This window comes from Oncorhynchus nerka, linkage group LG10, assembly GCF_034236695.1.
Source record: "Oncorhynchus nerka isolate Pitt River linkage group LG10, Oner_Uvic_2.0, whole genome shotgun sequence".
Taxonomy (NCBI): domain Eukaryota; kingdom Metazoa; phylum Chordata; class Actinopteri; order Salmoniformes; family Salmonidae; genus Oncorhynchus; species Oncorhynchus nerka.
Genome location: NC_088405.1, coordinates 19,455,070 through 19,472,274, shown reverse-complemented (window position 1 = coordinate 19,472,274; position 17,205 = coordinate 19,455,070). Strand labels below are relative to the sequence as shown.

The 17,205-nt window shown below is 44.6% G+C and overlaps 1 protein-coding gene across 1 annotated transcript in view; it reads right to left on the bottom strand.

Moving 5' to 3' along the window:
* Positions 1 to 17,205, bottom strand: part of LOC115134979 (testican-2-like) — a 92,658-nt gene that overhangs the window by 43,842 nt on the left and 31,611 nt on the right. The window contains exon 2 of the mRNA XM_029669121.2: positions 7,209 to 7,257. Coding sequence (XP_029524981.1) covers positions 7,209 to 7,257 — 49 coding nt within the window. The remainder of the gene's footprint in view (positions 1 to 7,208; positions 7,258 to 17,205) is intronic.

The following is a 17,205-nucleotide window of genomic DNA, read 5'->3' as shown; positions in this document are numbered from 1 at the left end:
TACTGTCTTTCCGTCTCCTCAGTTTCCCTCCGCCTCCACTGTCTTATTCCGTCTCCCTCCGCCTCCACTGTCTTTACTGTCTTTCGTCTCCCTCCGCCTCCACTGTCTTTATCCGTCTCCCTCCGCCTCCACTGTCTCTCCTCCGCCTCCATTCTTTCTCGTCTCCCCTCCGCTCCACTGTCTTATCTTCCCTCCGCCTCCACTTCCGTCTCTCCTCCGCCTCCACTGTCTTATTCCGTCTCCCTCCGCCTCTCCGCCTCTACTTTCTCTCCCTCCGCCTCTATTGTCTTATTCTTCCGCCTCCATTCTTTTCATCTCCCTCCGCCTCTACTGTCTTTATCCGTCTCCCTCCGCCTCCACTGTCTTTATCCGTCTCCCTCCGCCTCCTGTCTTATCTGTCTCCCTCCGCCTCCACTGTCTTTCCGTCTCCTCCGCCTCTACTGTCTTATTCCGTCTCCCTCCGCCTCCACTGTCTTTATCCGTCTCCCCGCCTCCACTGTCTTTATCCTGTCTTTCTCCGCCTCCACTGTCTCTTATTCCGTCTCCCTCCGCCTCCACTGTCTTTATCCGTCTCCCTCCGCCTCCACTGTCTTATTCCGTCTCCCTCCGCCTCCACTGTCTTTATTCCGTCTCCCTCCGCCTCCACTGTCTTTATCCGTCTCCCTCCGCCTCCACTGTCTTTATCCGTCTCCCTCCGCCTCCACTGTCTTTATCCGTCTCCCTCCGCCTCCACTGTCTTATTCCGTCTCCCTCCGCCTCCACTGTCTTTATCCGTCTCCCTCCGCCTCCACTGTATCAGTTTCCCTCCGCCTCCACTGTCTTATTCCGTCTCCCTCCGCCTCCACTGTCTTATCCGTCTCCCTCCGTCCACTCCCGTCCGCCTCCACTGTCTTATTCCGTCTCCCTCCGCCTCCACTGTCTTATTCCGTCTCCCTCCGCCTCTACTGTCTTATTCCATCTCCCTCCGCCTCTACTGTCTTTATCCGTCTCCCTCCGCCTCTACTGTCTTTATCCGTCTCCCTCTGCCTCTACGGTCTTTATCCGTCTCCCTACGCCTCTACTCTGTCTTTTATCTATGTCTCTCTTCTCTTCTCTCCTCAGTCTCCCACTCTTCACCCCCCTTCTCTCTATGCATCTTCCTCACATCATCTCTCACCACTTCCTTCTTCTCTCTCTCCTTCTCTATCCTTGTTATGTCATAAGAGTGTGCTGCTATTAACTCTCCTTATTAGGCACTGCATGCGGTAATCCAGCCTAATCCAGATTATCACCAGGCTAATCCTTGGAGATTGGGACTGGAGAACGGTGAGCTCAACTCAGTCATCATCATCTCTCATCCTCTGTTTACAAACTCTCTGCTACTAATGTCATCAGAGCTATCGCATATTGCTTTTTCCAGGACATAGATAGGCTATACCTCAACTAGCCTGTACCTCTGCACACTGACTCGGTGCCCCCTGTATATAGACTCGTTATTGTTAGTCTTATTGTGTTACTTTTTATTATTACTTTTTATTTTAGTCTACTTGGTAAATATTTTCTTCTTCTTGAGCTGCATTGTTGGTTAAGGGCTTGTAAGTAAGCATTTCACGGTAAAGTCTACACTTGTTGTATTCGGCGCATGTGGCAAATAAAGTTTGATTTGATTATATGGAGATGTGACTCAGACATACACTGAGTCAGTGTTTAGGAGCACCTTCCTAATATTGAGTCTACGTCCTGAAAAGAGCAGGTATTCCTAATGTTTTGTTTACTCAGTGTATTTAGTAATCATGTAGTTTATGAACACACACAGATGAGTGTGCATGCATGCACATACACAGACCCACCAACTTTGTGGCTGTGCTAGCTAGTGACCACTCTGCAGAGCTGCCTCCAGGGCAAGCAATAACATCCATTTCAGACAGAAGATGAGGTATGTTACCTGTAAAAAAAATATATATAAGGCAATGTTCGTATGACCCCCTTTCAAACAGCCCCTTATTTTCCACTTCTTTGCAGGTATACCCCTTTTATACATTTCAGTGGGTAACTGGCCAATTGGGAGGGGTGGAGGTATTGTTAAACCATGGGGGCTGTTTGCAATTTAAATTAGGGAGGGGTTAAACAATGGAAGTGTTAAGGAATCATGACTCTGTCTTTAGGTGGCTTTTTTATGTGTATTTTAACCCCTACCCCTTTCAGATATATTAGAAAGCTGGTATAAAATCCAAGCATGGTAAATTAGTGGAATTTTGGTCTGTGTATGAATGGGGTATAAAAGCCAACCTGCTCCGCCTGGCTCTACAGTGATGACACACACACACACACACACACACACACACACACACACACACACACACACACACACACAAATCTATCCATCTCTTTCTTTATATCCATAAATCCCGCTCTCTTTTCACCATTTATCTCACTCTCTCTGTATCTCTTCCCCTCTCTCAACCTGATGATAAGCTGTAGACCACACTATCTACCTAGAGAGTTTTCATCTGTATTTTTCATAGCTGTCTACATACCACCACAGACCAATGCTGGCGCTAAGACTGCGCTCATTGAGCTGTATTCCGCCATAAGCAAACAGGAAGACGCTCATCCAGAGGCGGCGCTCTTAGAGGCCCGGGAATTTAATGAATGGAAAACTTAAATTAGTTTTACCAAATCTCTATCAACATGTGAAATGTGCAACCAGAGGGGAAAAAATTCTAGATCACCTGTACTCCACACACAGAGACACGTACAAAGCTCTCCCTCGCCCTTCATTTGGTAAATCCGACCACAATTCTATCTTCCTGATTCCTACTTACAAGCAAAAATTAAAGCAGGAAGCACCAGTGACTCGGTCTATAAAAACAATGGTCAGATGAAGCAGATGCTAAACTACAGGACTGTTTTGCTATCACAGACTGGAACATGTCCCGGGATTCTTCCGATGACATTGAGGAATACACCACATCAGTCACTGGCTTTATCAATAAGTGCATTGAGGACGTCGTCCCCACAGAGACTGTACGTACATACCCCAACCAGATGCCATGGATTACAAGCAACATTCGCACTGAGCTAAAGGGTAGAGCTGCCACTTTCAAGGTGCGGGACTCTAACCCGGAAGCTTACAAGAAATTCCGCTATGCCCTGCGACGAACCATCAAACAGGCAAAGCATCAATACAGGGCTAAGATTGAATCAAACTACACCGACTCCGACGCTCGTCGGATGTGGCAGGGCTTGCAAACTATTACAGATTACAAAGGGAAGCACAGCCGCGAGCTGCCCAGTGACACGAGCCTACCAGGCGAGCTAAATCACTTCTACGCTCGCTTCGAGGCAAGCAACACTGAGGCATGCATGAGAGCATCAGCTGTTCCGGACAACTGTGTGATCACGCTCTCCGTAGCCGACGTGAGTAAGACCTTTAAACAGGTCAACATTCACAAGGCTGCGGGGCCAGATGGATTACTAGGACGTGTGCTCCGGGCATGTGCTGACCAACTGGCAAATGTCTTCACTGACATTTTCAACATGTCCCTGATTGAGTCTGTAATACCAACATGCTTCAAGCAGACCACCATAGTCCCTGTGCCCAAGAATACAAAGGCAACCTGCCTAAATGACTACAGACCCGTAGCACTCACGTCCGTAGCCATGAAGTGCTTTGAAAGGCTGGTCATGGCTCACATAAACACCATTATCCCAGAAACCCAAGACCCACTCCAATTTGCATACTGCCCAAACAGATCCACAGATGATGCAATCTCTATTGCACTCCACACTTTCCCACCTGGACAAAAAGGAACACATATGTGAGAATGCTCTTCATTGACTACAGCTCAGCGTTCAACACCATAGTACCCTCAAAGCTCATCACTAAGCTAAGGAACCTGGGACTAAACACCTTCCTCTGCAACTGGATCCTGGACTTCCTGATGGGCCGCCCCCAGGTGGTGAGGGTAGGTAGCAACACATCTGCCACGCTGATCCTCAACACTGGAGCTCCCCAGGGGTGTGTGCTCAGTCCCCTCCTGTACTCCCTGTTCACCCACGACTGCATGGCCAGGCACGACTCCAACACCATCATTAAGTTTGCTGACGATACAACAGTGGCCTGATCACCGACAATGACGAGACAGCCTATAGGGAGGAGGTCAGAGACCTGGCCGGCTGGTGCCAGAATAACAACCTATCCCTCAACGTAACCAAGACTAAGGAGATTATTGTGTACAACAGGAAAAGGAGCACCGAGCACGTCCCCATTCTCATCGACGGGGCTGTAGTGGAGCAGGTTGAGAGCTTCAAATTCCTTGGTGTCCACATCACCAACAATCTAGAATGGTCCAAACATACCAAGACAGTAGAGGAAGAGGCACGACAAAGCATATTCCCCCTCAGGAAACAAAACATTTCTGAGATCCTCAAACGGTTCTACAGCTGCAACATCGAGAGCATCCTGACCGGTTGCATCACTGCCTGGTACGGCAATTGCTCAGCCTCCGACCGCAAGGCACTTCCGAGGGTAGTGCGTACAGCCCAGTACATCACTGGGGCAAAGCTGCCTGCCATCCAGGACCTCTACACCAGGCGGTGTCAGAGGAAGGCCCTGAAAATTGTCAAAGACCCCAGCCATAGACTGTTCTCTCTACTACCGCATGGCAAGCGGTACCGGAGTGCTAAGTCTAGGACAAAAAGGCTTCTCAACAGTTTTTACCCACAAGCCATAAGACTCCTGAACAGGTAACCAAATGGTTACCCGGACTATTTGCATTGTGTGCCACCCCCCAACCCTCTTTTACGCTGCTGCTACTCTATGTTTATCTTTAACTAGTCACTTTAACTATACATTCATGTACATACTACCTCAATTGGCCCGACCAACCAGTGCTCCCGCACATCAGCTAACCGGGCCATCTGCATTGTGTCCCACCACCCACCACCCCCTCTTTTACGCTACTGCTACTCTCTGTTCATCATATACAGTGGGGCAAAAAAGTATTTAGTCAGCCACCAATTGTGCAAGTTCTCCCACTTAAAAAGATGAGAGAGGCCTGTAATTTTCATCATAGGTACACTTCAACTATGACAGACAAAATGAGGAAAAAAATCCAGAAAATCACATTGTAGGATTTTTAATGAATTTATTTGCAAATGGTGGAAAATAACAGTAGCAAGGCTGACTAACCAGCCTTGCTACTGTTATTTTCAAATGTCTTTTTACTCTTGTTTTATTTATTCACTTACACACACACACAAAATCAGGTGCTAAATCATTTTCTTTCGCACTATTGGTTAGCCTGTAACTAAGCATTTCACTGTAAAGTCTACTACACCTGTTGTATTCGGCGCACGTGACAAATTAACTTTGATTTGAATTGGGTGAGGCGGGTTGCAGGAGAGTATTGTTGAAACTGAGGTTAAAAATATAAAAAATATATACGAAGGAGGGGAAAAAATATATATACACGGACACGACAAGACAAAGATGTCTGAACTGCTACGCGATCTTGGAATGTGTCGGAGCGCCTTTAAACAGGTCAACATTCACAAGGCCGCAGGGACAGAAGAATTACCAGAATGTGTACTGCGAGCATGCACTAACCAACTGGCAAGGGTCTTCACTGACATTTTCAACCTCTTCCTGTCCAAGTCTGTAATACCAACATGTTTTAAGCAGACCATCATAGTCCCTGTGCGAAAGGCTGGTCATGGCTCACATCAACAACATTATCCAGAAACCCTAGACCCGCTTCTATTTACATACCTCCCCAACAGATCCACAGATGATGAAATCTCTATTGCACTCCACACTGCCCTTTTCCACCTGGACAAAAGGAACACCTATGTGAGAATTCTATTCATTGACTACATCTCAGTGTTCAACACCATAGTGCACTCAAAGCTCATCACTAAGCTAAGGATCCTGGGACTAAACACCTCCCTCTGCAACTGGATCCTGGACTTCCTGACGGGCTGCCTCCAGGTGATAAGGATAGGTAACAACACGTCTGCCACGCTGATCCTCAACACTGGGGCCCCTCAGAGGAGCGCGAGAGAGAGAAAGATCAGTTCTATTAAAGTTGAGAGCTCCAACAATTCCTACAGCATTGTTTGATATTTCAATTATTGACAATATTATAAAATACAATGTCACAAAATAGACTCCAGCAAGAAAACACAATAGTAGAACGTATAATCTCTCCCTCCCCCTCATCCCCTCTCTCCCCCTCTCTCTCCAGACCTCTACAAGAAGTCATAATTACCCGCTAATTAAGCTCAGGGAGATATAGCAGTACTAATGGACTCAGCCATTCTATTCCCACCACTTTATTTGAGCTGCAAATCAAGACACAATGGTGATGGACACAACTTCAAGCTTGTGTTCCAAATGGCACTATTTTTCATATACAGTTTACTATAAAGGTAGTGCACCATTATAGGCAATAGGGTTCCATTTGGAATGAAACCTGGAGGTCATGACTCCATCGGCCTGTGGCTCAATTAAAGACAGAGAAGAGGAGAGCAGAGAAGAGAAGACAGGCTAGGCTACTCAATGTTGATTGGTAGTTGGTCGACAGCAGAGCTCAGAACCTCCTCAGGGAGAAAGATAGTCAGACGGCTGCTGTTACAGCGAGCTAACATCTCTAACATCACTTGACGTTTTCACTGAGGTCACGTGTGTACAGCATCTGACCTTAGAATACAAATTGGATTGTAAACAAACATGTATCTTGCCTTGTCTAAAACACCAGTGTAGTGTGTGATACCTCAGTTGTGCACCTTTTGGTTACCTTTTTATGTGACCTGGGCTGAAGCACATCTGGGTGCACTCTCATTCTAATGGACATTGTCGTGTCTGATAAACCAAGTGATCGTCAACCCCGAATTCCTGGCCTGGCAATGATCCCTGCGATGTTGCCGACCTGTCCCTCAGATGGATGGCTAGCTAGCTGTATACTGATTTAGTCAGCTTTCAAGAGCTCGGTTTTTGTTTCCTATGAGAATGTTTTATCGATCAACTAACCACTTGATGAAATTGAGGTAAATATAATGGATAACATGATCACTCTCAGGTTATTTCTCAAAAGTGGTGGTGCTGAATCTTCCTAAGTAAAGTTGATTATTTTCCTGCTGTAGTAAACTGTCTCTAATTAAGATCCTACACCAGTACAATAGATGTATAATATACAGTATGTTAAAGAACTGAGGGGGGGGCTTACTTTCATTAGAGCCTCCCTGATTCTCATCCCAGGTCCTCACATAGTCATCCTGCAGAGACAGAGAGATCCAGGTTAACCCACAGCAAAAGAAGCATCATGATTAACTGAGTGAGTGAGTCACTGGTTACGTCCAAAATAGCACCCTATTGCCTATATAGTGCACTACTTTTAACCACAGCCCTATGGACCCTGGTCAAAAGAAGTGCACTATAAAGGGAATACGGTGGCATTTGGGCCGCAGACACTGTGGGTCCAGATGAGTCTGCATGGGGATCTAACAAACAGCATGGCTTACTATAGTACTGCACCAGAAATATCTTGCAAAGAATTTGTGTTCCAAATGGCACCCTATTCCCTATACAGTGCACTACTTACTCTATATGCTCTGGTCAAAAGTAGTGCACTATATAGGGACTGAAGCGCCGTTTGTGGAACATACGACCGGTCTTTCAATTGTATTTGTTACTTTTTATTCTTAATTAGAACATGAATCGTTCTCATTAAAATGGACAAGTTGAGAGAGAGAGAGAGAGAGAGAGAGAAGAGAAAGAAGAGAGATATATGAAAGTGAGATGTACAGTATATGTAAGAGAGAGAGGTTAGGGTGGGTAGAGAGAGTGTAAATGGCAATAAAGAGAGAAACAGATACAATGAAAGTGAGTTACAAGCATTCAAAAAAGACATCCAAGAAAAAGGGATGGGTAGAATATAGATGAAGAAATAAACTGACCTCTACTTCCTGGTAGAACGAGAGGCAGAGGAGAAGAAGAAGAGGGATAGTTAAAGGATGTAACATCAGATATACTGAGGTGTATTCATCAACATTTATCACCATGTTCAATATGCAGCGTCTTTTGATTCATGGTCTCCACAGAGACACAATGAATAGCAAAGAGCTTTAGCTAGCAGTGAATTAACATATAATTGATTATGCAATAACAACAAAAAACACAATATAAGACTGTTTTATGCTCATACATGGAATGCACAGCAGAAAAAAAGGTCATATTTCCCCAGTACCAATAGAGGTAAAGGGCACATTTCCCCAGTACCAATAGAGGTAAAGGGCACATTTCCCCAGTACCAATAGAGGTAAAGGGCACATTTCCCCAGTACCAATAGAGGTAAAGGGCACATTTCCCCGGTACCAATAGAGGTAAAGGGCACATTTCCCCGGTACCAATAGAGGTAAAGGGCACATTTCCCCGGTACCAATAGAGGTAAAGGGCATATTTCCCCGGTACCAATAGAGGTAAAGGGCATATTTCCCCAGTACCAATAGAGGTAAAGGGCATATTTCCCCAGTACCAATAGAGGTAAAAGTCATATTTCCCCAGTACCAATAGAGGTAAAAGTCATATTTCCCCAGTACCAATAGAGGTCATATTTCCCAGTACCAATATAAAGGGCATATTTCCCCAGTACCAATAGAGGTAAAGGGCATATTTCCCCAGTACCAATAGAGGTAAAGGGCATATTTCCCCAGTACCAATAGAGGTAAAGGGCATATTTCCCCAGTACCAATAGAGGTAAAAGGCATATTTCCCCAGTACCAATAGAGGTAAAAGTCATATTTCCCCAGTACCAATAGAGGTAAAGGGCATATTTCCCCAGTCCCAATAGAGGTAAAAGTCATATTTCCCCAGTACCAATAGAGGTAAAGGGCACATTTCCCCAGTACCAATAGAGGTAAAGGGCACATTTCCCCAGTACCAATAGAGGTAAAGGGCACATTTCCCCAGTACCAATAGAGAGAGGTAAAGGGCATGTTTCCCCAGTACCAATAGAGGTAAAAGTCATATTTCCCCAGTACCAATAGAGGTAAAAGTCATATTTCCCCAGTACCAATAGAGGTAAAAGTCATATTTCCCCAGTACCAATAGAGGTAAAAGTCATATTTCCCCAGTACCAATAGAGGTAAAAGTCATATTTCCCTAGTACCAATAGAGGTAAAGGGCATATTTCCCCAGTACCAATAGAGGTAAAGGGCATATTTCCCCAGTACCAATAGAGGTAAAGGGCATATTTCCCCAGTACCAATAGAGGTAAAAGTCATATTTCCCCAGTACCAATAGAGGTAAAGGGCATATTTCCCCAGTACCAATAGAGTCATATTTCCCAGTAAAAGTAATTTCCCCAGTACCAATAGAGGTAAAGGGCACATTTCCCCAGTACCAATAGAGGTAAAGGGCACATTTCCCCAGTACCAATAGAGGTAAAGGGCACATTTCCCCAGTACCAATAGAGAGAGGTAAAGGGCATGTTTCCCCAGTACCAATAGAGGTAAAAGTCATATTTCCCCAGTACCAATAGAGGTAAAAGTCATATTTCCCCAGTACCAATAGAGGTAAAAGTCATATTTCCCCAGTACCAATAGAGGTAAAAGTCATATTTCCCCAGTACCAATAGAGGTAAAAGTCATATTTCCCCAGTACCAATAGAGGTATATTTCCTAGTACCAATAGGCATATTTCCCCAGTACCAATAGAGGTAAAGGGCATATTTCCCCAGTACCAATAGAGGTAAAGGGCATATTTCCCCAGTACCAATAGAGGTAAAGGGCATATTTCCCCAGTACCAATAGAGGTAAAATTTCCCCAGTAATATTTTTCCCCAGTACCAATAGAGGTAAAGGGCATATTTCCCCAGTACCAATAGAGGTAAAAGTCATATTTCCCCAGTACCAATAGAGGTAAAGGGCATATTTCCCCAGTAGTAAAGGGCCATTTCCCCAGTAGAGGTAAAGGGCATATTTCCCCAGTACCAATTTCCCCAGTAGAGTAAAGGGCATATTTCCCCAGTACCAATAGAGAAAGGGCATATTTCCAGTACCAAGGGTAATATTTCCCAGTACATGTTTCCCAGTACCAATAGAGGTAAAAGTCATATTTCCCCAGTACCAATAGAGGTAAAAGTCATATTTCCCCAGTACCAATAGAGGTAAAGGGCATATTTCCCCAGTACCAATAGAGGTAAAAGTCATATTTCCCCAGTACCAATAGAGGTAAAGGGCACATTTCCCCAGTACCAATAGAGGTAAAGGGCACATTTCCCCAGTACCAATAGAGGTAAAGGGCACATTTCCCCAGTACCAATAGAGGTAAAGGGCACATTTCCCCAGTACCAATAGAGGTAAAGGGCACATTTCCCCAGTACCAATAGAGGTAAAGGGCACATTTCCCCAGTACCAATAGAGGTAAAGGGCACATTTCCCCAGTACCAATAGAGGTAAAGGGCACATTTCCCCGGTACCAATTTCCCCAGAGGTAAGGGCACATTTCCCCGGTACCACATTTCCCCGAGGAGGTAAAGGGCATATTTCCCCAGTACCAATAGAGAGAGGTAAAGGGCATATTTCCCCAGTACCAATAGAGGTAAAGGGCATATTTCCCCAGTACCAATAGAGGTAAAAGTCATATTTCCCCAGTACCAATAGAGGTAAAGGGCATATTTCCCCAGTACCAATAGAGGTAAAAGTCATATTTCCCCAGTACCAATAGAGGTAAAAGTCATATTTCCCCAGTACCAAGAGGTAAAAGTCATATTTCCCCAGTACCAATAGAGGTAAAAGTCATATTTCCCCAGTACCAAGAGGTAAAGGGCACATTTCCCCAGTACCAATAGAGGTAAAGGGCACATTTCCCCAGTACCAATAGAGGTAAAAGTCATATTTCCCCAGTACCAAGAGGTAAAAGTCACATTTCCCCAGTACCAATAGAGGTAAAGGGCACATTTCCCCAGTACCAATAGAGGTAAAAGTCATATTTCCCCAGTATCAATAGATAAGCATACATTTACATTGTGATATCATCCCTGTAATCGTTTGGTTGTGATATTCTCTATAGCAAACCCCAAAGAAATTAAGTATACTGACATCGGCCTATCGCTTGGCCTCAAAACAGTAAATAGCCATTTAGAGAAATATACGGTCTGCCTCCTTAGCTGTGGTATACTCCGTAGGATATACATCACCATAAACACTTACTGTACTGGAAGAGGGGGTGCCAAAAAGCTCTCTGGAGGAAACGATCAAGCGTGACACACTCATAAAGGCATCCTGGGGTCTCTGCTTGCTCTCCTCTTTCTACATCCAGGGTGGCTTGTTTTCATGGAGGTAAATATTTTATGCACATTTTCCCCATCAGTGTTGTGTTTCCACCAAACGGACTTGTTGCAGATAAAAATCAGGTTGTGATGACGTGGTGCACACAAAATGTACTTTTTGATGAAGTTTTCATGTACCGAAAAATCTACAGTTCAATGTGTTCCGCATTTTAAACTCTACAGATAGTTTTACCGATGTCATTTCAACCCAAATGTGATCACGTTGAATCAACGTGGAAAACAGATTGGATTTGCAAAAAGTCATCAACCTAAGGGAATTTCGTTCCCACCCAACTTTATCCTAAATCCAATGACAGGGAAAAATGTTTGGTTGATTTCATGTTGAATTCACGTTAGTTGACAACTGAACTAAATGTAAATCAAAAATTGGAGTTGAACTTACAGTATTTCCCAATTGTTTACACACTAAAATTGGAACTTGAAACGCAAATCACCGAAACCTGAAACTCATGTACCAAATCCCTAAACCAAGTCTGCAAAATTGCAAGCACAATTCCTGCTTTACACTCAGTTTTCAATTCTATATCACACTTTCTGCAAAACACTACACACAGTTCTCTACATTAGGCACAACATTCAAAATTAAAATCTCTTCAGTCCCTTTGGAAAGCAACGCTCTATACACCAATTGACAACACCCACTCCTCACAGGTGTAAATGTTTACACACACACGTATATATACACACACACACACACACACACACACACACAGTATATCACAAAAGTGAGTACACCCCTCAAATTTTTGTAAATATTTGAGTATATCTTTTCATGTGACAACACTGAAGAAATGACATTTGCTACAATGTAAAGTAGTGAGTGTACAGCTTGTATAACAGTGTAAATTTGCTGTCCCCTCAAAATAACTCAACACACAGCCATTAATGTCTAAACCGCTGGCAACAAAAGTGAGTACACCCCTAAGTGAAAATGTCCAAATTGGGCCCAAAGTGTCAATATTTTGTGTGGCCAGCATCATTTTCAACTCTTTTGGGCATGGAGTTCACCAGAGCTTCACAGGTTGCCACTGGAGTCCTCTTCCACTCCTCCATGACGACATCAAGGAGCTGGTGGATGTTAGAGACCTTGCACTCCTCCACCTTCCGTTTGAGGATGCCCCACAGATGCTCAATAGGGTTTAGGTCTGGAGACATGCTTGGCCAGTCCATCACCTTTACCCTCAGCTTCTTTAGCAAGGCAGTGGTCGTCTTGGAGGTGTGTTTGAGGTCGTTATCATGTTGGAATACTGCCCTGTGGCCCAGTCTCCGAAGGGAGGGGTTCATGCTCTGCTTAAGTATGTCACAGTACATGTTGGCATTCTTGGTTCCCTCAATGAACTGTAGCTCCCCAGTGCCGGCAACACTCATTCAGCCTCAGACCATGACACTCCCACCACCATGCTTGACTGTAGGCAAGACACACTTGTCTTTGTACTCCTCACCTGGTTGCCGCCACACACGCTTGACACCATCTGAACCAAATAAGTTTCTTGGTCTCATCAGACCACAGGACATGGTTCCAGTAATCCATGTCCTTAGTCTGCTTGTCTTCAGCAAACTGTTTGCAGGCTTTCTTGTGGGACGACAGCCATGCAGACCAATTTGATGCAGTGTACGGTGTATGGTCTGAGCACTGACAGGCTGATCCCCCACCCCTTCAACCTCTGCAGCAATGCTGGCATCACTCTGGATATGACGCTGAGCACGTGCACTCAACTTCTTTGGTCGACCATGGTGAGGCCTGTTCTGAGTGGAACCTGTCCAGTCAAACCGCTGTATGGTCTTGGCCACCGTGCTGCAGCTCAGTTTCAGGGTCTTGGCAATCTTCTTATAGCCCAGAACATCTTTATGTAGAGCAACGATCATTTTTTTCAGATCCTCAGAGAGTTCTTTGCCATGAGGTGCCATGTTGAACTTCCAGTGACCAAATTTAACACACCTGCTCCCCATTCACACCTGAGACCTAGTAACACTAACGAGTCACATGACACCGGGAGGGAAAATGGCTAATTGTGTACTCACTTTTGTTGCCAGCGGTTTAGACATTAATGGCTGTGTGTTGAGTTATTTTGAGGGGACAGCAAATTTACACTGTTATACAAGCTGTACACTCACTACTTTACATTGTAGCAAAAAAGATATACTCAAATATTTACAAAAATGTGAGGGGTGTACTCACTTTTGTGATATACTGTATATTCTGTATCTACCATTCCAGTGTTTAATTGGTATATTGTAATTACTTCGCCACCATGGCCTATTTATTGCCTTACCTCCCTTATCCTACCTCATTTGCACATACTGTATATAGACTTTTCTACTGTATCATTGACTGTATGTTTTTATTACATGTTTAACTCTGCGTTGTTGTATGTGTCGAATTGCTTTGTTTTTATCTTGGCCAGGTCGCAGTTGTAAATGAGAACTTGTTCTCAACTAGCCTACCTGGTTAAATAAAGGTGAAATAAAAAAATAAACACTAGTTGCTGAATTGTTCACTTAGAAATCAGAGTTTTGGCGCTAATAAAGGCCACAGATGAGCTCTCCTGTTCTGGAGGAAAATGGAAGTCAATGGTGAAGCAAGAGCTAGAGGTGAAGGAGTGAGAGTAAGAGGAGGACAAGGAAGGACAGTTGTCTCAGATGAGATCAGGACCACGTTGGTTGACCATGTGCTCAACCATGGATTGAGTATGAGGTAGGCTGGGCAGAGAGCTCAGCCCAACCTGAGCCGCTACACGGTTGCATCTATCATCCATACATTCAGAAATGAGAACTGGTAAGTTACTTACCATCTACACTATGCTCTTTATGTATGTATACTGTAGTCCGACATATCAGTAGGTCTATGTTACTCAGTGATTGTTGGCCAATGTTACAGTAACGTCATTTCATATTGAAAGAAAATATTTATTTTAGCTTACTGTAACCAATCATATCATATTTGTGGATCTTCTGCAGAACTGAGAGACGGCCAGGCCATGGTGGAAGACTCCGGCTGTTCACACCAGAACTGAGAGATGACCAGGCCATGGTGGAAGACACCGGCTGTTCACACCAGAACTGAGAGACGGCCAGTCCATGGTGGAAGACACCAGCTGTTCACACCAGAACTGAGAGACGGCCAGGCCATGGTGGAAGACTCCGGCTGTTCACACCAGAACTGAGAGACGGCCAGGCCATGGTGGAAGACTCCGGCTGTTCACACCAGAACTGAGAGATGACCAGGCCATGGTGGAAGACACCGGCTGTTCACACCAGAACTGAGAGATGACCAGGCCATGGTGGAAGACACCGGCTGTTCACACCAGAACTGAGAGATGACCAGGCCATGGTGGAAGACACCGGCTGTTCACACCAGAACTGAGACGGCCAGGCCATGGTGGAAGACACCGGCTGTTCACACCAGAACTGAAACGGCCAGGCCATGGTGGAAGACTCCGGCTGTTCACACCAGAACTGAGAGACGGCCAGGCCATGGTGGAAGACACCGGCTGTTCACACCAGAACAGGAGACCGCTATTGTGAACATGGTGGTGGCAAACAATACCATTAGACTAGGAGAAATCCAGAACCACATAATTGCAGACAACACAAAATTCAATGGCATTCACCAGGTGGTCTTGTCTACATTGGACCGTGTATTAGAGCACACCCGAATCCAGATGAAACATGTTTACAGGGAGCCATTTGAGAGAAACACAGAGGGTTAAAGAACAGCGCTATGAATATGTCCAAGTAAGTACTATACTGTGAATTTACTATCATATCAGCACTGTATAGATACATTACAGTACTGTAATCCAGTGTATTGTCCCTCACCATATTGACTGCTCTAGGTCTATCTCACATATTGTCTTGTCTGTTTCAGAGAGTCTTGGAGCTGGATGCCGCTGCAATTCAGCACGTTTATATAAACCATTGATGAGGCTGGCTTCAACCGAGCCAAAAGAAGGGGACTGGGACGGAACATTATTGGCCACCGTGCCATTGTAAATGTCCCTGGACAGCGTGGAGGGAATATAACCATGTGCGCAGCCGTTAGCCAGCAAGGAGTCCTCAATCACCATGCCAACCTTTTGCCCTACAACACCGCCCTTCTCATCACATTCCTGGACACACTGCATGGCATCCTCATTCCAGCCGATCAGTGGGGTGGATCAGAGCAGCCCAGGTGTGTTGTCATCTGGGACAACGTGAGTTTCCACCGAGCTGCTCTGGTCTGCAACTGGTCATCGACCACCCACAATTTATTGTGCTATACCTCCCACCATATTCCCCATTCCCAAACCCTATTTTTGGGGGGGGCATGGCAATGGAAGGTGTATGACCGCCATCCACTCGCACGCATGCCTCTTCTCCAGGCAATGGAGAATGCATGTGGTGAAGTTGATGTGGTGGCTTTCGGCGGCTGGATCCGTCACTCCAGAAGATTCTGTCCCCACTGTTGAACCAGGGAGAACATGGCTTGTGATGTAGATGAGGTGCTGTTTAACCAGGGAGAACATGGCTTGTGATGTAGATGAGGTGCTGTTTAGCCAGGGAGAACATGGCTTGTGATGTAGATGATGTGCTGTTTAACCAGGGAGAACATGGCTTGTGATGTAGATGATGTGCTGTTTAACCAGGGAGAACATGGCTTGTGATGTAGATGATGTGCTGTTTAACCAGGGAGAACATGGCTTGTGATGTAGATGATGTGCTGTTTAACCAGGGAGAACATGGCTTGTGATGTAGATGATGTGCTGTTTAACCAGGGAGAACATGGCTTGTGATGTAGATGATGTGCTGTTTAACCAGGGAGAACATGGCTTGTGATGTAGATGATGTGCTGTTTAACCAGGGAGAACATGGCTTGTGATGTAGATGATGTGCTGCGGCCAGACCAAAATAAGAGGCAGGATGCAGCCCAATGTCTTTTTTCTTACATTTTGCATGTGTTTTTGTATTTTTGTGTTTAGAGTTTTGAAAGAATGAACCTACATTTTTTTGTACAGAAAACCCTTTATCTTACTGCATGTTTTTCCTGGTTTTCTCCTGTTGGGTATAGAAAGCACAAGTGTTCAAGTGTTCAAAAATATTGCATTTTGGAAATAAATGACAATGTTTTTGTTACTGTATTGCATTTGTGTGTTTATTTATGTATATTTGAGTAGGTATACATTACTGTAACAATCTTTTACAACCGGCTACAGTGTAACACTGAAAATGCATAAACCTACTGATGAGATATTCATACTAGTGTTTTGTGTTGAGCACATCAGTGTGTTGGTTGGTAGACAGATCTCTTCTTATGACGCATGTGTGCGTCATTTTGATGCAAAAAAAACATTTTGGAAAGAGAGAAAACAGTTTTGAACACAGTGTTTGCTTTTGCTAGAGTTTTGTAGAGTTTTGTGTTTAGAGTTTTGGGAAAATGGCCCAGTGATTCAGCAAACGTGTGTAAACAATTGTGGAAAACTGTAAGTCTGTGCCCAGTGGGAAGAGTGCGTGTGTCAGAGTTTACGGGCAGACCATTAATCGGATGCCTCTGACGTTCCAGTTATTGATGATGAAGCTCTTGCATTATTTAACAGTGTGCATCGAGAAGTAGAACTCATTTTCTAAACAGCACAGGGTAGCAAGGTGACTTTCAAGTTTAATTGCAGTTTGTGGAAACTAGGCAATGTCAAAAGGCTGAAAGAAGGTCATGATATCCCAAATCATTCTGTTATGCAAATGCCTGCCAATCCTCAATGTTACATGTTTGTCATTTAGCAGACGCTCTTATCCAGAGACTTACAGTTAGTGAGTGAATACATACTGTATGTACTTTTTCTTACTGCATGCATGTAGCTAACACAAAAGACCTCAAACCCAAATCCATCGTATCACA